The sequence below is a fragment of the Scatophagus argus genome, chromosome 11 (assembly GCF_020382885.2).
Source record: "Scatophagus argus isolate fScaArg1 chromosome 11, fScaArg1.pri, whole genome shotgun sequence".
Taxonomy (NCBI): domain Eukaryota; kingdom Metazoa; phylum Chordata; class Actinopteri; family Scatophagidae; genus Scatophagus; species Scatophagus argus.
The window spans coordinates 4935838-4957294 of record NC_058503.1 but is presented as its reverse complement, the minus strand read 5'-3'; the positions used below and the strand labels follow the sequence as shown (position 1 = coordinate 4957294).

The 21457-nt window shown below is 41.2% G+C and overlaps 1 protein-coding gene across 1 annotated transcript; it reads left to right on the top strand.

Moving 5' to 3' along the window:
• The first annotated feature begins 640 nt into the window (after window positions 1–640).
• On the top strand, window positions 641–20199 carry lonrf2 (LON peptidase N-terminal domain and ring finger 2). The gene is made up of 13 exons (XM_046404084.1): window positions 641–676; window positions 1665–2415; window positions 9190–9308; window positions 9746–9868; window positions 11280–11435; window positions 12736–12961; window positions 14000–14099; window positions 14368–14482; window positions 14835–14956; window positions 15982–16168; window positions 16310–16444; window positions 16706–16855; window positions 17732–20199. Exons 2-13 carry the CDS (start codon window positions 1671–1673, stop codon window positions 17888–17890), a joined length of 2337 nt encoding a protein of 778 aa, XP_046260040.1. The 5' UTR covers window positions 641–676; window positions 1665–1670; the 3' UTR covers window positions 17891–20199.
• The last annotated feature ends 1258 nt before the right edge of the window (window positions 20200–21457 follow it).

The window sequence follows — 21457 nt, the reverse complement described above, 5'->3', positions numbered from 1 at the left end:
TATTGAGGGTGAGAGTGCCATGGATGAGAGGACATAGGAAATAAATTCTGTTGACTGTGTACATCAGAGTATGTCCTGGAGGACTCCATGTAGTTAGTCAGTGATGAAGTCTGCTCCTGATAGCAAGATCAGCACAACCTCCAGCTGCTCTGAGATGGTCTAGCTTTGGGGGCTAAGTTCTGTGGAGGTCCAAATCCCGAAATTGGGTCACACAGTATCTGAAGAGCACCACAAACTTTGATTCAAATGAAAAGAAGTCTGGAACTGGGCTTCCTTTTCTGTTTGTTTTGGCTTTAAATTATAAGTCTGAACAAGGATCTCCACATCCAACATTTATTCAACAACTTCAAAACCAGGCGTGAAAACTCTGCTTATATAAAACATTACATAAAACAATTACTCAATCAACCAGCCCTAAAATTGAGTTAACGGGGAACAAAACGGTAATTCAAGACAAACAAAACATGGTGATCCCTCTTATTTAAATGAATTATAGTGTGATATCACGTGTGAAATCTCGGTAAAACCAAGAAATATGAGAATGTTTTGATGACGCTCAAAGTCATCCACTGCTGTTTCGGAGGTTACACAATATCATTGCGTTATATAAGTGAGCCAAATGACGGGCCAATAGCTGCTCGCTTCGTGTGTCACGTGACGGCCTGCGCTTGCTTCGGTGAGTTGTGCATGAAATCCAAAGAACCAACAACCTTTCGCTCCTGCAGCTAGCTGGTTAGCGACCATGATGGAGTATACCAGTAACTGCTTCATTTCTACTGGTGATTTCTCGTTTTATACGAAGAGAACATGACCTCCGGATCCGTCAACATATACAGATTTTGGGACACTTGGTTGAACAGAGTTCGTTTGTGGACTTCGACGAGGCGAAGGAGGATTCGGTGTTAGCTACAACCTGCTGTAACGTTAGCTAACGTTAGCTCTTATATAAAAACAACGATCGATCAGTTACGGTTCACCGGAGCAAAACGGGCTTGTGGGTCTGTAGCTTAGATACATTCAATTTATCCTCGTCTTCCATATACTGTTAACTATTTCAAAACCTATACTTGGTTGGGTTGGTAACAGTATCTTAACGACGAGTTAGAAATTAAGCTTCTTACTTGCTGAGCTCGGACTTTGCCCAGCCACTCTCGACTAAACATTACGACACTGTAGAATAAATTTTGCGTTCTCTTAAAAGTCACATTAGTGACATTGTAGCCGAGAAACGTTATTAAACCGCCTCCTTGTTGTAGCTATCTAAAGGGGGCGAGGGGGGACCGGCATGCGGAAAGCTTAACGTCCGTAAATAACGCCGATCGCATACCTTCAGGTAGTCGGAAACGTTGTTTGCAATGAAACCAGTTCCCTTGGTGCTTTTATTGGCGGAGAGGCTGTAGTTCATTGTTTGTGTGACTTTGACACGGAGCAGCAATGTTACACAGACGTCCTATTTTGTCCGGTTTTAGGTCGTATGACTCGGAATCAGTCCTAACCTACTTCCAGTGGCCAGGAGTAAGAGACGGATTTGAGAGCAAGACGTTAAATGATAGTTAACCCAACTTTGGGGTATGATTTCTGAGCAGTGTGGGCAGTCAGGTCTGATTTTGCCAGACTATCACTGAACCTCTTCGCTGTCTTGTGTCTGATTTTCCATTTGGAAGAAGAAGATGGAGACAGGAGTAAGGTCTCACCAGGGCGAACAGTTCGTCCACCCGCTCTCCAACCCTGGAGCTGCGGGCATCTGTCCCGAAATGCTGGAGGTTGCAGAGGAGGCCAATCGAGCAGGTGACTTCAGCCTGGCCGTGGAGATCTACAGTTCCCAGCTCGCAGACCTCCAGCAGCCGGACAGGGGCTTGTGTCTGAGAAAAGCCGACTCTTTGGCCCGCGCCGGGCGGATATCTGAGGCGCTGGACTCGTACTGCACAGCGGCCAGCCTGGGCAAACTGCACCCAGAGGAACTACCCCTCCTGGTGGAAACCATCGCCCGAACTCTCCGTGAGAAAGAGCTGGGCATCCCCGGGTCATTAAACGGACACGGTAAAAGCAGCGGCGGGGGAGATGGGATTGAAAGTGACGGGGAGTGTGGAGAAGATGAAGCACTGGACATGTTTTCCTGTCGCCTCTGCAAATGTCTGCTCCATGAACCCACAACTGTTGAGTGCGGACACACTTTCTGCAAACGCTGCTTAGAGGACAACTCTGTCGAGAACTGTATACACTGCAAAGAAAAGTTGAACAAAAACGATGGACTGCCAAACGGCCGGAGACTAGATGTTGTTCTCAGCGGCCTGCTGGATAAACTCTTTGCAACTGAGAGTAAAGCTAGGAAATTCTGGATCGAAGGAGAGATTATGTGGAAAAAACAGAACTACTCTGATGCCTTGGAGAAGTACGATGCAGCAGTGGATCTAGGTAAGAGAGCACAGCTTTCATGTATGCAGCGACAAGTATTTCACTGTACTGCTTCCTGTGTGGAATGTGACACATTTTCTCCAAAACTATAGTGTTTTGTATATATGACCTACTTTTTCCAGTCTAGCTACCCGGTGTCACCGATAAGTGGCGCCATTCCTACCTATATAGACAGCGCTGAGGTCAGACGTTATATGATGCACCATACTTCATTACCTAAGCAGCACACATACTGATCTTCTGTTTCGCAGTGACACATTCATACCATGTCTTCTACTTTTGCTCTGCAGAACTGTTTTTATAGAGCACATGCTGTAGGGGAGGGAAATGTGTGTCGTGCCCCGGACATGATCTTATATCCTACATATTGTATTTAATTGCATAAAACCTACAGGCTGCATTAATACATTTTTGAGTTGTGCCAGAATGAGTTGGTCTCAACTCCTCCCCTTGCTGATGGTGTTTCATAAGCTGGCAGTTTATGATGTGTTGGATAATATATAGGGAAAAGTGACAGTGATAAACTAGAATTGATGCTATACTACATTAAATGACAATTAAAGTCACTATTAAGATATGTTAACTCATTACCTTCATCTTTGAGATTGTTGTCACTTCAAGCATCTGCTTTTCCTGAACCTGCTGCTAAACCAGAACACAGAATGTTCTTTTCTTTTGGCACAACAGTGCCAGTGTGTTTCGTTAATTGCAGCTAAAGGCAAGTCACCTTTTGCAAGTTTTGGATACAGCACAAAAAGTTGAACCGACCTCTGGCCTACTTATTAGAGTCACATTTAAAACCAATTAGCTTTAATAACTCAGTGGGAGAAATGAGGCGTGGGTCAGCTGGTTGTCTCAGGTGTCCACGCTCACGTTGGTTTAAAAAATTGATCAGCACGGCAAAAGGAATAGAATGCACTCTGCTTTTTTCTATTTGAGCTTTCAAATGGCACTTTTTCACATATTTTCCTCTCCAAATCAATATTGATTCATGCCTTCTGTCTCAAGAAGGCCTCGGGGTGACAAGAGGAAATAGAGCCTTCACAGCTTACACACTGCCAGTCAGTGTTTTCCCAACAAATGCAGCAGGAGGCCTTCTGGTATCTGTGATGCAGGATGAGCGTAATGGGCTCATGATGTCAGCAGAAGTGCAGCTGTTATCCAACCTGTGCCTGTTAGGCAAATTTTTTCCTCATGTTGGTTGTCGCTGTTGCATGTTTTATGCACCATATTTACACAGTGAAAGTTTGTGATACACAGCAGAACAGATACAACACTGGGTACTGAGTTGAGAGAATGCTGTATTGGTAGTAGCAGCGTTTTCGTTTCCATCATAGTTGACTTAAGGCAGTCTTACAGTCATGGGACTCTGGGGACAGAACTCAACAATGGCCATCTGATAGGATTTTTTTTTTTAATTTCAGTTTTTTTGTTGACGAGCAATGCTGGTGTAATTTTACCTTGCTGTTAAGTCATTGATCCCTATGGGAAATTGTGTTTGTTACAGTTGCTCCAACAAAGCCTAGAAGTCTGCAGGCCAAAGAATTATAATAAAGATAGAAGTAAAAATGTATCTATAATATATAAAAATAAACATAAAATAAATATGAAAAGTATGTGTGCAGCACATGTTGCATAAAGTCTGAGTTTCACTGTAAAGTCACAGCTCATTTTTGTTTGACTTTTCCCTCCTGCTGAGCCTGAACCAATTGTCAGACATGTTTCCTTTCCTCATTCATACTGTCAATATCAAAGCACACATTGCAAGGCATTAAGTCTGGCAAGAATATGAGGACAGAGAAAGTGGTCTGAGGATATTGTGAATTTATCCACCAGAATAAAGTGTTTAGGCTAAATTGGCCTTCATTGTAACTGTGTACCTGAATGAGTGTCACTGTGGTGCTGCTGAAATGATGTAAGATTTTAAAGTTAAGGTTCTAAAACTTGACTAAAGTAGTCATTCAAAAATGAATTTTTTAATATAGGCTGCATATAGGTAGTGTTAACATCAGCTGGACAGTGCAACTCAATTTATATTGTACTGAGTTTGCCTTGCAGGAGTCAGACTAGAATTTACATCATCTGTGATTTTTGCACCACCCGTTGTTCGAAAGACTCCCTGCATGTCTACATGCCTTGGGTAATACACTGAACCCCCAAACATCTTAATGGCTATTCTATTGGTGTGAGAGTGTTCATGTGAAGTGTGTCCTTTGCCACCAGTGTGCGAATGTGTGTGCGAATGAGTGAATGCTGGCTTGTGTTGTAAGTTTGAGATGTCAGTCAGACTAATAGAGCGCAATATAATTACAGTCCATATTCCATTTATTAACAGAATTTGGCAATTATTGGACCAAGACAAGAGCAGACGGGGAATCCTTCTTTCCACAGGGGTTCAGGTAGCCTCTCAGATTCACACCAAATAATAACTAATAGTATAGGAAAGTTTATCTCTGCAGACCATTTGACCATGCTCACTCAAATACAGGATTTAAGCATATGGTCAAAATGCTTGAGTTCTGCTACAGTGCATCTTCACTTGTGTACTGCTCTTTATAAGCATGCCCGAGTTAAAGTTCTTATGATGGAGTGTTACCTACATTTGTTGTTTTATTTTCTTGTTGACAGATTGGCAGTATTTAAATGCCTTAACTGTTATGATAGAAGTTATGGACAATGGGCCACTATTGAATGTTTACATTACAGGGGTGGAAATTGGCACATGCCACCAGCCAAAAGCGAGTGAATTTGTGTAGTGGTGAGTGAGTTTGTTCACCCTACCAGCCACAGTGGCATGTACCTATACAGGCTGCAGCACAGACTGAATTGGGAGAGGGGAGTACAGCCAGGCTGCCGTATATGCCAAGCAAGGGTCCCCGCCTCCGCCTTGTGTCAGTCTGGTTGTTGTTGTTTACAGCTTTAATGAGAGGGTGAAGCAGCCTCATGACATCAGGGAAAAAAAGCATGAGAGCCAATTGCAGGAACAACAATCTGGGAAACTTGTGTTATGTCCTCCCTGTCGGCATATAACAGCAGCATGAAGTCTGTGCCTTGCTGAGCTGGCAGATCTCTTGGGGCCCGTTTCAGAAAGTAGGTTTAATGAAAACTCTGAGTCAGTTAAGCCTGAAATGAGGGAAACTCTTGGTTATCTGATTCTGTAAGGAAGGTTAACTCAAACCTGAGACAAAGGGGTAACTCAAGCCGACTTCAGAAAGTGAGGTAATTTATGCTCAGAGTAAATTATCACAGTTACTTAGTCTGTCAACATAACCTAGTCAGAGCACTTTTTCTTCATTGAACCCAGAGTTTCTGTCTCGTACCCTTTACAGAGCCAAACCACTGCTTCATTTCCTCATTCATTCATTCATTCAGTCATGAACATTTTAGCAGAGAACGACTGAGTAATTGCTATTTAAATGGCATGTTCTTTTTAGGATCGTATAGACAAGGAAGCTACTTTAGTTTGCAGGGAGTTGCGAACTGGATTGTTTATTTTCGTCCCAGTTACAGTCAAGCAGATATATTCATAATATCACCCTTCCTTACATCACACACATGTGCTTACTTCTGTGTATTAAATATATAGTTATTGCATAGAAGTCAAATGTTACTTCCCTCAGCCCCAATTAATTAATCAAACAAGATGAATGAGGACAATATATTATATACATTATATAAGGATAAAGCTGCTGCTTACTGAAATAACCACTGAATAATGTTCACTTTTACTGTTTAATATGTCAGATGTTATTACAGCAAGGTACAATCATAAACCTGCTACACTTAAACCTAACCTGATTTATATTTCATTGTATTATTAATATTATTATTATTATTTATTATTATTATTCTTTATTTTTAGTCCACCTCCCCACCCTCCGCCTCCCTCCGCTCCCGCAAGCTGGATTGGACCTATATTAGAATTAACTTTTATGTTCAGTATCATTTCAGCAGCTTTCACCTGTGATATTTTAAGAGTTTTTCATCTCAGAGTAAATTAACTTAGAGTCCACAGTTTAACTCAGAGTTTGTTGAACTTCCATCTTGAAATGTGCCGCTGGTCTCTCTCGTGGACTGTATGATAAACAGATTGGTCTGTTTGTTGTTTGCTTGCTAGCTGCTTCAAGGGCTGTGTTCTTTGACTTTGGACCTGGCAAATGTGTAAGTCTAGAACTGTTAAACATCAACCATCATAGATATTTATTGGTTATATGCTCTCACTTTGCCAGACGCAAACCTCCAAAAAAGGTTAGGGTTAAATTTCGGTAAAAATGCCCTTCTTTGGCTCTGATGTAGCCTCATCTCTCACATGTCATGAGAATTTCACGTGAGTAAATGGCATATCGACCGTGAGGACTACTGTGCCACAGAGACTGGGGATCCTCTGGTGAGCAAGCAGGGTTGTGTGTCGAAGGCAGCAGATATTGCAAAAATTTCAGGAAAGAATACAACCTTATGATATATTTCTATGATGACAGATGTGTCCAGTTTCCCATTTACACCTCTGAAGTCATAGACTACAGGATATCATTCAGTGAGACAATAGCAATGGCCTTTAAATCAATCTCCCTAATCCAGTCATTGCATTTCACAGTAAAACATAGCATAGCATGTTTTCACAGCCACTCTTCATTGAGATTTAGGAAATTATTACTTTTGAATAGTAAGAGCAGCAATAATACTGTGTGTCATAAATTTTGCAATTACATGTGCAGAACCATGGAGTGGGTATGTCCTGTTAAACCATTAGTGTGTGTGTGCTAATGTGCTTGTGAATGACATCAAAATGACTCACCTTAGTGTTTTTATTGCAGGACCTCAGTATTATGGCACACACATTTAGCTGATAGCCTACTGGATAGCCTATTGGAGCCTACTACTTGTGAAATGGAAAATCTATTTGCATTTGGTGCTGGTGTTATTTTGGACTCTGAGTACATACATGGTAAATGCCAGCACTACCGCTCTAATGTTTTGTGCTTTCTCAGTCATCTTTCTCACACAAAGCTGCAAAAGTTGATACTGATGGTTTCCTTGGCACCAATTCTTTTTGTAGACTTTTTAAGCTGTGTGAGCCTAGAGAGGCCAGAAACATGAATTTCATTTCACCAGTGGACTTTGGCTAGAAGGTTTTGAATGTTTAAATGGTCTCTTTTTTGTATTTAACACTCATAGTACTTGTTCTGTATAAGTATTTATGTTAGTGAAATGCTGTGCAGTCATACAGTCACGTTAATAAAAATAAACAGGAAGAATCTGATGTGTATTTGGCTAGATTCTTATTATGGAGGCCACTATTCTCCAGGAATAATGTTCCAAATGTTTGTTCTTGCAGTGATACATAAAGACTGTTGGGGTTCTGATTATGGCACAGTATACTGGGAGCATGTAAATATTGTCTGTTGGTCCTGCTGTTGGTGTTTGTGCTCATGTCGCAGCTGACTCAGCTCAGGGAGCATCTTCACATTCTGCTCAGTTTTAGGGAGGATGAGACATCCAGCTTGCGTCTGATGGTTATTCAACCCACCGCTTTTCGTCATGCGGCTGCTTCTGTATGACGAAAGCCTTGATGGTTGCGTTCTCAGTACATCAGTTCAGTTCTTTCAGACTGGGGACCAATTATTATGCTTTTTCTCCATAGGCTTCCAGAAGCTGACCAATCAGGAAAAAGAGGGCTTTTAAGGAGGGAGACCTTAAAGAGACAGGATGCTTGTTTCAGAAGCTTATATCAGATAGAGGGTGAATTGAGGGGGTGCTTAAAGAGATAAATTAGGAATTTTTGAACTGTGAGTCAGGTAAAGCTACCCTAGTGGAATCCCAGGATAGAAATATAGAGCTGGAAATGAGCACAATATGATGGAAGTGATGGCAGCCAGGATTTAAAACAAGGCGTCAGTGATCAATAAAGGGTATATAAAGTATAAGTATAAAATTTGTCTTATGATTAGTAAGAAATGTCATTTGTCCCTGGTTCAAAACTGGTGTGACCTCTGCTGTACACTGGGAGTTAAAGATGTAAAAGTCAAAGTCGCTCTCGAAACTCACCATTTTATAAGGTTGCTATTACATGCTGATCACCAGCAGAATATAACATCATAGTTAGAGTAGAAATAGAATGAATAGAAATCATATTGTCACAGATCATTAAGGTATTCACTCTCGGTGACTTCAGTACGTGTGTGCTAGTTGTATGCAGAATTAAGTTAATTGACTTAGTAAACTTAAGTTTGTCAACTGCTGTCAGTGACAGCTGTGTCCTGATGATCTTGTGGTTCAAATGCTTGCCTTGTAAATGTATGGCCACCTGTTAAAATTCAACATCAAATCAGTCCTGGCTCCTGGAAGTTGTTGAAGCCATTTAGGAGAAAGTGGGCCTTTAGGGATGGGGGCTTCAGGACTCAGATAGGATGACCTGAAAAGAGTTGTGGCAGCCAGGATTTGAAAAAGGTGACAAGTGTCAACGATGAATATATAAAATACTTGTGTATGTAACAATTAGCAATTATTAATATGCATCTTTTACAAACAAAAAACCCAACAAAAAACAGAACAAAAATAAACTGTTTATTAATGTGGTCATGAATTGACTGTTGTATAACAAAAACAGACACTACTTATCGTCAGTGTGTAAGTTACATAGCATTCTCCCTCATAAAATGGTTCTCCTGTCACGTTACATTGTTGCCCTACTTCTGCTAGACCTAGAAAAAAAAAACCCTGGAGGCCTATCCGCTGACCTTATGGTGTGTGTCTGTTTTTACTTGTGGTTTACAGTGCCCCCTTCAGGCAGACTTTTGTGCCAGCGGGCCGAGTTGCACATGGAGATGAGGAACTTCAATCACGCGGTGCAGGACGCCACCAGCCTCTGTAGGATAAAACCTCTCTGGACAAAGGTGAGACATAGGTTTGAAGTTTATCTGCGTGGTAAAATTAAGTCGTATCTGATCAGCCAACCATCAGCCAACGTTCACAGATAATTATGTGTTAAAATATATGAAATTTTCATGTGACTTGGAAGTGGAAGTGACTTTTTTTTTTTCAAGTGTTCAGTGCTGTCATGCCTGTAAGTGTGAGTGTATGATGAATGATTTCTTCACAATTACTGCAGAGGTCTAAACATGTTAAATGAGCAACTTTTGCTTTGAATGTGGCATTTCTAAAAAAAAAAAAAATAGTAACAGAGATACTGATCCATCGTAGCTCATCCCATTAATAATAATAAAAAACCAAGTCAAAACAAAACAGATGACCATACTGACTTTTTTTCTCTTTTTGCATGTTGAAGAACATTTATCACACCATCACGCAATTTTCATTTTGTTTATTTCAGGCTCATTTTCTGAAAGCCACTGCGCTCAGTAAAGCAGGCCGGAATGATGAAGCCTTGCAGGAATACTTCATGTGTGTGGCACTAAAACCTGACTGGACCAAAGTCAAACTGGAGGCTCAAAAGGTACTGAAATTCCAGTATTTCCCACAATAAGAGAGGGGGGGCTTCTTCTTTATGAAATGTATAGAAAAATCTCTGACAGTAAGGGATTTCTGCATGAATGTTGACCAGCTAGCCAGTGGGGAAAAAGTAACCAGTTGGTGTGTCCTGAGGCATGTGGAAAAATTCTGACTGTAAAGGCCATGAATTTATTATTTAGAACTGGCTACAGTGGTGCTGCTCAGCCCTACTTTCAGTTTTGCAAAGTGCTATTCACCGTGTTGCATCAAAAAACATCCCTGTGGCCCAAAAAGCATTATCCCTGGTTCCAGTAATCTCTAAGCTAAGACTAAATCACCTAATGCATCAGTAAAATAAGTGACTTAAAGTACACGTTTCCAATTAACATGGCATCAGTTCTAAATGAACATAATCTTCACAACAACTAAAATTAAAATTTACATTTACAATTTACAACTTTAATTCGCAATATATTTATTTTAAAAAAAATACAAAAGCATTCTAGGACATAGAATGTCCAGTCATTCTTCCTTACATTTTAAAATGTGACAATTCAAATATTGGTCCAAGTGCTGATGTTTTTGTGTCAAAATGCTTTTTTCCCAAGCCCATCTTAAACCTTTTTCCCCATGTGATCTGACCTGGTTTTCTGATGATGACTTCGACATCAAGCTTTCCCATGCCCTTATGATTTCACGAGCTGCAGCTCTGAGTCTGTCTGAACGTGACCAGGGGCGAGGCCGGCCTACACACATAGACACAGAAGACAGGATTAAGTGTACACTCGTGCTTTAGCATGTATAAACTGAAATGATCATATAATATCTTATTACCCTGTTTGACTGCTTTGTTGGCATTAGCTCCACTTCTCTCTCCATTCACTCTGAAGCTTTGTCGACCCCTGTTACTGTCATTCTGTGAGAGTAACTTTGGACTTTGAGTAGTGTTTTTACAAACAGCAACCAACATATCCTGAAGTGAAAGTTTCATAATTATAAAATCACCTTCCCACCTCAAAGCTCACATCTTCTGAGCTAACACTTCAACCACTCCTGTTTACACAGTGAATATCTGTGTGTGGGGGCTCACGAAAGTGGTACAGGTCACCTCTGCGACCTACATCACTGATTTTTGCCAATGGTTGAGTGGAAGTTACATTTAAAAAGAAAACCGGATGCAGCCAGCTGTCTCAGTGGACAGTCGGTGCTTCTGGAAAGTCCTGGACAGTTAATGGATATGTTTCTTATGGCATATATTGTCACATCACCCAACCTTAGTTTTTCTTATGGATTTTGGTACAGAATGCTTAAAATATAATTTTTCAAAAAAAATTTTCCCCACTGCTTACTTCTGCTTTTCTATCCATGTGTATTGTGAATATTAATAAAGTATTTTGTGTTGTCTCATCCTGTAGGTCCTCAGTGAGCTGTTCTCCTCTGTGTTTGAGAGTGAGGACCTGCCAACACCGCTGCACCCACTGCAGGGCGGTTTGACCGACCGCCTCATCAAACCTCCCGCCTTGCTCATGTCTCTGAGGCCGCTCGCCCAAAAGCCTGGATCGTCTTCACAGGTTACTGCACACAAACACACATACTGAGAGTAGTGGAAGGGCATTTCATCACAATGATTTAAGGAATACTGAAACATTTAGAAGCTTTTTTATTGAAGATATTGCTCACCACTATGGTAATACATGTTTAAGTCTCTTTTCTGTCCTCGATGTTATGAAACTTGCCTTGCTTGTGAACAGTTGAGCTTTTTATGGATGTCCCTTTCATACCCAACTATGTTACTATCACCTGTTACCAAGGGAACTGTTTACCAGTGGAATGTTCCAGACTGGTGTTTTCTGAGCAGTACACAACTTTCCTAGTGTTTTATTGCCCCTGTCCCAACATGTCTGAAATGTTTGCAGTGTCTAAATTGTGTGTTTTTTTTTTTAATGTCCTGTAAACTATAGCCCCGACTTAAAATAGCGTATGAATTTTTCTGCTTCTGTGGTTTAAACAGCATTAAAATCATTCTGTTTTGGCACAAGCTTCTCATCTGCATAGCTATATGTATACACAGTATGTCACCCGAAGAGGAGCCATGTGAATTAATTAGTCCAGTTAGCACGGCCAGCTAGCTGGTTCCATCACTTTATTGGTTTGTTCACATAGTGTGGATCCTCGAGTCAGTGAGGTTATGTGAAGTTTGGAAACAGAATTAAAAGGGCATTCAGTACCACAAATCAATCACAATGTAAAATCCGCTGCTGCTGACAGGACTGTGATATACCTGCTTGTTATAACCACATAACAAGGATAATAATAAATTCTGTTATAATAAATCCCCGGATAAAGTGGGTGAAAATGGATGGATGGATGGATGGATGGATAGTATAATAATGGTGATTCTTAGTACTTTACCCCCAGAGATATGAAAACACTTTTTTTCACTTATTATTTTGAGATGGGGGTTCATGTCAGCAGGTTCATATCAGGAAACTGATTATTGTATTTTTCACAAACGGACTCCACAGATAACTATGTTGATTTTCTCTTTAATTTGTCAAAGATACAATTGACCGACACAGAATGGCTGCTTTGTTAAGATGCATGTAGAGGATATAAAAACATAAATAAATGTTTCTCACAGGCCACAGTCATAACATTTTTTTCCCCTAAGTAAAATTGAATATGCACAGGTCCAGAAATATTAAGAATCAAGAATGGTCGGCTTCCCTGCATCCTTATTCAAATTATATCATATTTCCTCCACGTTTGGTATTTAGTATTGACATTTTAAATAAAGGTGTACTGAACAAAGCTGTCAGAATGATCATCCCTTCTTAATCATCCAGCTCACTAATCTGTCTGTCTGTCCAGGACACAGAGTTCAGCATGACTAAAAGTACTCCAGCAGATGACTCGTCCTCCAGACTGTCTGCTCCGTGTCCTGGTAAATTGGACCCCGCAGCTGGGGAGGGCAGCACCAAAAGCCTGGCCGGTGTTCTGGCTGCCCTGCCAGCACCCCCAAATGGCCTCAAGAGGAAACTCAGCGAGGATGGACCCTCCGCAGTCTTTAACCCTAGGTCCAAACTGCTCAGACCTGGTAGGAGAATCGCTCTTGACTTATGATTCACATGACAATACTTCCAACACTGCTAACTGCTAATATGGGAAAATTACTACATAGCCATGCATATGAATTCATACATACATATTCATATTTATTTATTTATTCTTTTCTACAGGTTCTAAATAATTCACTCGTACTAGGGTCACTGATTAGTAATTAGTAAAATAGGTCACTGTTCTAGTTTAATCTAGGCTGATCTAGTGTGCCCATTACTGTCCTGTTCTTTATGTTGCTTTTGATTGAAGTGCAAAATATCACAATTTGAAGTTGCACATGAACAAGCAAACCAAGCAGGAAAATACAGCTAAGAAACATTAGAATGCTGTTTCCTTTTGCTTCTTAGTTTGACTGCATTCAGTGGTGGTGAAGTTCAGTGAAGTAAGACTATGCAACATTATAATATTAAGATGCAAAGTAAAACAAGTAATGGGGGAACAATCAGTGCAAGTCATACTCAGTATTAAGTGTATTAATAAGTTAATGGAGATGTCCTGATCTTGTCAAACAGTAAATCCAGCTTCATCCTGCAGTCTGCTTCTTCCTGCTGAACGAGTTAAGCAAGTTTTAAAGCCAGAGAAGAGACTGTTGTCTGTCAGTGTTTGTGTAATGCTTTGGTTAACTGTTTTCTTTCCCCATCATACCACATAATGTTCAACTTTGGTCCACATTAGAGTTGCAATAATTGCAATTTCCTTGGAATTATAAATGTTAATATCTGACTAATAGCGGCATGATATGATTGTATCACCACAGCATTCCCTGAAGTGATGGTCAGAGCCAAATCTCCACTCTCAACAAATCAAAGTAGAAAATTGGCTGTGTGATACAACTTTAATAACATTTTTTGTGTATGTGACATGTGCCACAGGCTGAAAATGACCAGTGTGTCATACATGCACTCTGGATCTGGACAGGTTTCATTTTTTACTCTGACCTCTCTCTGTTGTAGATAATTAACAACCTGAATCTGCACTGAAATGCGTATCTTGACGTTGTCAATGTTTTGCACAGATGAGGCGAACAGCATTCACACAGCTGCAATGAGTGGAATGAGGATGGTTCCTGCTGAGCTGTTGGACAGTGGAGACCTGGAGTGTTCACTCTGCATGAGGTGACTGACTGCACATAGTTCAACACCCAGCACGTGCCCCCCCCCACAAACCACAAACACACACACACACACACAATTACACATGTGTACACAGTATGCACAGGTAAGATCAAATTTATTGACTTAAATACTTAACTTGAATTGTTTGTATTTAAATGAAACTGTATTATTACATCATGTGATATATGCAGCCCTGATATTAATGGCTAACAGCCACTGCAGGTGCACGGTGTTGGAACTTGTGTGCTTTATGTCATTAATCGTCCAGATTGTTCTATGAGCCGGTGGCCACTCCCTGTGGTCACACCTTCTGTCTGAAATGCCTGGAGCGCTGCCTGGACCACAACCCCAACTGCCCTCTGTGCAAGGAGAACCTGTCTGAGGTACACACATACTGTATAATTCCAGTGTGGAAATGCTTCATATAAGTGTCAAAGTAGTTTATGTATCCAAAATACCAGCATCTTCTAGTCCCAGGTTCTCAAATATAGGATTTTAATGTAAATGTAATAAATCAGTGAGTTTGGACTGTTGATGGCACAAAACAAACAATACAATGAGTACTTATCTCTGTTTTCTGACATTTTATAGGTCAAAGGATGCAGTAATCAAGAGAATCTTGTTAAATGCTAACACTAATGAAAAACAATTGTTATTTGTAGCCCCTAGTATGTAAAAATAAATAAATAAATACATTTTTAAAAATTGCATACTGTTTGTGTGTTGTCATTGCAGTATCTGGCCACCAGGGGCTACAACAAGACCCTGCTGATGGAGGAAGTGCTGCAGCGTTACCTAGGAGATGAACTGGCAGAGAGGAAGAAAATCCATGAAGAGGAGATGAAGGAACTGTCCAAGTCAGTAACTTATTACACAGCCTGAATACACAAGTCACAGGATCAAAAATCTAGCTTAGGATATTTTTGAAATTGTAACCGTAAAACCACACTCCTATGCAATGTGCCAACCTTCTCGAAAATTGTCCCAGAATTTGAAATACACACTACAGTTACACGGTGTTGTTTGTTTAGCATGAAAATCAGTTAAGCAGTACAGTGTTAGTTATTATTACCTTTCATTTGACAATTCATTTCATATGTTGGTCCAGATGGAATTATTGGACTGTATGCTATTTTTAGGGCAATCTCACTACCTTTGCTTGCCGTCTATACGTCTTGCATATCTGACAGGCTAGAAAGCTAGTGAAGGAAGTACAGTGTAGCTGTGTCCATGTTTACTTCTCTCTGCTCTGCAGCTGTGACCTGACCACAAACTAAGGCTACTCTTTCTGTACACGCACATTTACAGTAGCCTGCATGTGCATTGGAGTCATTGCAAAGAAAAGCAAACTCTTATCATTTCTCCATCATTCAAAGTGGGGTGCAGTGTCAGCCTTATATTGGACACCATGCAAAAACTTTGCTGTGTTTTCAAAACCAGAAGGACATATTTTTGTCACAGAGAATCACACAATAGCTTCAGAATCGGTAAGTTCTGTTGTTCTTCACGTTATGCAGCAACTGGTAAGTAGGAGTGTGAAATGGGTGAAGAAGAAATTAGTCACTATATTATTTTGCAAGTCTTTTCATCTGTGCTTATAATATGGTGCCATTGACTTGGACACACAGACAAGTGTTGGGTATCATTCGAAAGACCGGGTGTGTGTGCAGTTTCATGTGATATGTGTGCCGTCTCTGTGGTGAATAGTTCCAGAGTAATTCAGCAGAAAATGATTAGGGCTATAAATATGGACACTGTGTGCATCCAGCGGCCTCTAAGGGTTAAATGCCCTTAAAAAAACATTAAAAGTCAGTCTCAGCCACATACACACATATGCACAAACACTACAGTCTCGCCACGTTCTTCAATGTGTCTCTTGTAGCCTGAACCAAGAAGTGCCCATCTTTGTGTGCACCATGGCCTTCCCCACCATCCCCTGCCCGCTGCACGTGTTTGAGCCACGCTACCGCCTCATGATCCGACGCTCCATGGAGACGGGCACCAAGCAGTTCGGCATGTGCATAGCTGATGAGCTCAAAGGTTTTGCCGACTACGGCTGCATGTTACAGGTGAGTGTGTGTATCTAGATAGATACAGGATGTCAGTGGTTTGCTTATTTTCCTCCTGTCTCACACATTTCCTCTTCCTGCTCAGTTATGTCAAATAACATTGATTCTGTCAATGTAAATCCAGGATAATCTGTCTTTCAGGTGCGAGATGTAAAGTTCTTTCCTGACGGTCGTTCAGTGGTCGACACCATTGGTGTGTCGCGGTTCAAGGTCCTCAGTCATGGCCAGAGAGATGGCTACAACACTGCAAAGATAGAGTACCTGGAAGACAAGAAGGTGGGTCAGGAGGAAGTCTGTATGGATGTGTTGTCTGTTAGAGCTTGTCATTTCAGGCACCTCCACCATGCTGTTGTACAGTCAATCTCACACAAATTAGAACTCAGTTTTTTACCCCAACCCACTGTGTGACAGCTGTCCTGTGCTGCTGCCACATCAGTCTTTCCATTGCAGGAATTATTATTATTGTTATTATGCACCTTCTGCGATTTTCCTCTGCTCCTTGGGATTTTAAAAACAAAAATCTCTCTGTCAAATCAGGTGGAAGCAGAGGAGCTGGTGGAGCTTCTGAAGCTGCACGACTCTGTTTACGAGCAGGCCAACAACTGGTTTACTTCCCTGAAAGACAACATGAAGAGCCAGATCCTCAGTCACTTCGGGCACCTTCCCAGCAAAGACCCTGACCCACAGGTCTGCGGATGCTACTTTTAACACAATCATGACTAATAAACACTATATGCTTAAAAACTTAATAGGAGTATTGTGTGTCCAACCAGTGTCCTCGCTTTAAAGCTGCACTGCTTGGTAGTCAGAGTCCAGAGTGTTTTCCTCCAACAGAGTTTTTTGTTTTGCAATTCTCTGTTCACACTGAAGGAAAACCAGCTCTGTGTCTCAAATGCAGTGAATACTGCGTAACTATTGACATGCAGAGTCGATGAAAAGACGCAAATAGACATATTTTTGCGTCACTCATTTAGTCATCACTAACAAGAGTGTGAGGAAATTTTCCATTTTGAGTGTGGAAGTGCTTTTGTCCTGAATTGAACGCCTCAACAAAAAGATCTGCAGGCAAGCAGAGGAGTACCTGCTGAGCTATGAAAACACTGTGTCATGTCACGCCCACGTGGACAGTCACTGTGTATTTATATGGCAAATGTCTGTTTGGAAGATGTGAGATCAAATTTTGTTTTGCAGACGTGGGACGGAGTGGTATCATGGAACAAGAGTGTTGCTCTGACTTTCAAGCAGCAGTCATTTATTTATACATCCAGCAGCATTATTGCTCTTTTGAAATGTGTCCATTTGATAAATGTAAGACAAATATTCACTCTCCTTTAAGCTCTAGCTCGGTCTCTACAAACTTGTGAAAAAAATAGCTGAACAACCTGCTTTTCATTACCCAAAAGTCATTGGGAACCACTGGGCAAAAGGTAGTCACACAAAATAAGCTGAGCGCTCACTAAAACAAGTGGCCCTAAACTCTTCAGAGCCACTGAATCCACACATTCTGTCTTTAAAGATGCTCTAAAAAAATCCTAATGAAAGTCTATCTGTTCTCCCTTGCAGGCCAGTCCCAGTGGTCCAGCCTGGTGCTGGTGGCTGCTTGCTGTTCTTCCATTGGAGAGTCGAGCCCAGCTCACCATCTTGGCCATGACCTCCCTCAAGGACCGCCTCATTGCCATCCGCAGAGTCCTCATTTTTGTCACGCGCAAGAGGCCGCGGTGATTGCAGCCCCCGGGTACAGACGGGAACCGCTCGAACTTCTATGCAGTTCAGCAAACCACCCATTCATTTGTATGGCCATTCATCCACTCATTCAGACTTGTGCTCACTCATCATTTACTCGCCCACTCTTCAGTTTGTGCTCTCAGATGCTCATGAACTTCCTGTGTCATGTAGCCTTTTTAGAGTACACGCGAGTCCTGTTGAGAGCCTCGGGTGGGCCAGTGCTGGCATGAGGACATTCCTGGTTTCTTCTATGTCTGTCTGTCTGTTCACCCGGTCAACCTACCCCCCCCCCCCCCCCCCCAACCTGCATCTTGGAAGAGTGAATGAAGCTACAACACATCTCTGAACGCATGACCTCTCACCTCTTGTCCTCTGTTGAGGCAGAGGTAAAAAAAAATAACAGTCCAAGCTGTTCCACTTCCAGGTTGGTCGTGCTAACGCTCTGTTATGAAGGAACAAAAACCTAATATCACAAAAAGCAGTGTGAGCAGAAATATTTAAAGGTGAGTTCTTTTTTTTTCGTCCACACACAAAGAAGTATTTCAAATAATTTTGAACAAAAGGTTCCTTCATCCACAGATGTACAGCAAAAACAAGTACTCATCATTTTCAGTATGAAGCGAAAACACTTAGCAACACACACACAATTGAATGTATTGGTCTGGTTGTAGGAGGTGGATGTTTTTCTTTATTTTCACTCAACTGAATTTACAGAATCTTGCACATGAGGTCACATTCCTGTATGTGCACTCGCAGCAGCTGCTTCACTGTAAATCTTACTGACTGAGCCAGAGTTCATGTGCAGAAACCCGGAGCTTTCTATCTGTTACCTCACCCGCCAGTGGACACGTACCTCAGACTGTCTGATAGGAAGTAATGGGCGTCATTAGTCACTACATTGAAATAGGATTGTGATTATGGTCTAACACTAAAAACCACACACTACCGTTTGCCAGAACGTAAGATTTAAAGTTTTAGTTAGAGTTAGGACAGTGCAGATACAAACACATCCTCTCAGACACAGTTTATCTACATGTTTATGCCCTATTGTAGCATATCTCTGGGGCTTCAAATCCTGACTTTGTGATAGGGATTGATTGTGTATTTGTTTTGTTGGTTTTTATTTTATTCATTCTCTCTGTGCTATGCCCCTTAAATGTATGTGTTTGGTGAAATCTTAAGTTGGGTGATTTCTGTGTGTATCAATGTAACTCGGAGGCCTTTGTAATGATTTATTTAAGGACCGTTTTCACCTTCTTTTTACCTCTGTCTCTTTCTCTCTCTCTCAGTACATTTACATGCACACTAATGCAATTACGGTGCTTAAAGTTGCCCCTTGGAATTCCCTAAACGATATACAATTTAAGATAATGGCCAGTGTTTATTATTAAAACATTTTGTGTGTTTCCTTGAGGCCTGACACAATGTTGAATAATTTTTCTTCCTAATGCAGACTTGCAAACAACTTTTTGGGATATTTTTGAACTTTTGTTTTTTCTTTTCTCCCTACTTTTAATGGTGCAATTCCATACGTCTTGGCATCTAGCATCCCCAGCTGTTGATCAGTTGAAACCGTCAGCAGAAATGTGTTGAGTCGAAAAGAACTTTGGTTATACTGTGCAAAATAATAACCCAGAATTTAAGTGATGATTGAACTAAAGCTACCACGTGGCATTTTTAACCACTAGTAGTGCTGTAGAGCAATGTTTTTGTTTGTGTGCTGTGCAAGAGCATGCATGTGACCGATACATGTACCTGCTGGTGGTTTCCAGCTGCTTCACTGACCGCATCCAGTTGCGGGTACATGTTAAATATTAAAAGTAACATCGCAATGTGCCTGTAAGATGCAGGGATATGGCTGGGGAAGATGGCTGATCTAAACAATGCAGGTTTCAAATGTTTCTGTGAGGATTCAGTTTGTTTGGGTCTGATACACTAAATGTAAACCTAACGATACATATTTGCAATGAAACAGTGCACCTTGAAAAGTGAAGGAAGTTTTTCAGTTCAACCCTAACTACTTACAAACCACCGTAAGTACAAGAAGTTGTGAGCAGTCTGTCACACAATGCTCAACTTTAAGCTGGCCAAATTGTTTTCAAGGGAAAGCTGTGATTGTAATTACATTCTTCAAGTGCATGTAAATGCACACTTTCTCTGTATAATTCTGTCCTTCCCAATGTGGCTCCACTGCAGTTCCTTGCTCCGTACAGAGGTGGGGTTCACAACGTGCTGCATTTCCCTGGTATATTTGTAAAGGGGGAACTTATACCTATTTTTTATTGCAAATAAAGAAAAACACATTCTGTCCTGTCTCTGTTCGTTGTTTTGCAGCAGCCTATTCATATTATAGCTGTTCATATCAACAGAAGAAAGAACACTGCACAGTTTTTGTTGATTTATTGCTCTGTGAAAGTGAAGTAGAGCAGCAACGACATCCTCATCTACCCGTATCTGAAGTAGGGTTGTCTCAGCATCAATACCAATATCAGAAATGCCAGATACTACGGGAGTCTTTGCATAGTCCAGATGTATTATTAGAAACAGGATGCTACTGCTTCCCTGCAACCTCCCACAGAACAGAATTTTTGCTGCACAAGTAGCCAGTATCCGCAACTTGTGTAACTTCCATGCATATCCACTCAGGGTTGGTAGTGAACAGTTGTTAATATTTATTTTTTCAAAAGTATGTAAAGTTCAGGAATCAGTATCAGGATGGGAAAAACTGTAGTGTATACCTCTTAACATGACTGTCAGAATCCGAAATGTATATTGTTTGGTGGATGCTTGTGAACTATGAAGCAGGTGAATACCAGAGGCCATTCCCCTACACGTTTATTATGATTATTCTTATGATTTTTACGGGAAGCTCTTTGTCTGGTTTTCTCCCATTAGGTATGTAAAGTGTTCAATGCACCTTTCAAGTTGTTGGGGATCAGTTCAGGATGGACAAAGCATTCTTTTGTTAACGATGGGAGCTCTGAACCAGCACCACTCGGACATCCTGAACACCAGACTCCATGAAGTGTGCCTGGTGCTTTTGCACTCAGTATTGTACCAACTCTACTCTTTGCGTCTTTGTCTTTGTTTCTTGTGTCTGTGAATGTGTGCAGCGTAGACTTGATACAGGCTCGGCCTGTGTAGGGATGTGTACTGAGCTATATGGTCACCTCCAGAACACCGCAGCTCCAGTGGGGTTGTGAGCACTCTGCTGAACACAGAACTGAGATGAGGTAAGAGAAGAGACGAGGCTGCATTCATTTTATCAGCAGAAGTTTTACAATGAAGCACAGTGATATGAAAAGGTCAGCTGTTTTGTTTGTTTTCTATTCTCAAATGTTTGTCCTTCCTCAGCCACCGTTGTGCTGCGTTAAGAGAGAGCACGGCACGACACCTGCACCTGCTGGCCTTGGAGAGCAGGAAGGAGCTTCACTGAGCGCATCCTTACTGCTGTCTCCAAAATGTCTGTGGACGCCGCTTCAGAAGGGAGGTGGGTGAACAACTTCTACAAATTTAGTGTACAACTCTGCAGTCTTGTCATTTGTGGCTCTTGTTTGTCGAGTG

Coding starts and splice junctions, on each gene's coding strand:
- lonrf2 (XM_046404084.1), top strand. CDS start 1,671: ATGGAGACAGGAGTAAGGTCTCACCAGGGCGAACAGTTCGTCCACCCG. Junction 14,100..14,367: donor GAGTGTTCACTCTGCATGAG/GTGACTGACTGC, acceptor TTAATCGTCCAG/ATTGTTCTATGAGCCGGTGG. Junction 14,483..14,834: donor GCAAGGAGAACCTGTCTGAG/GTACACACATAC, acceptor TTGTCATTGCAG/TATCTGGCCACCAGGGGCTA.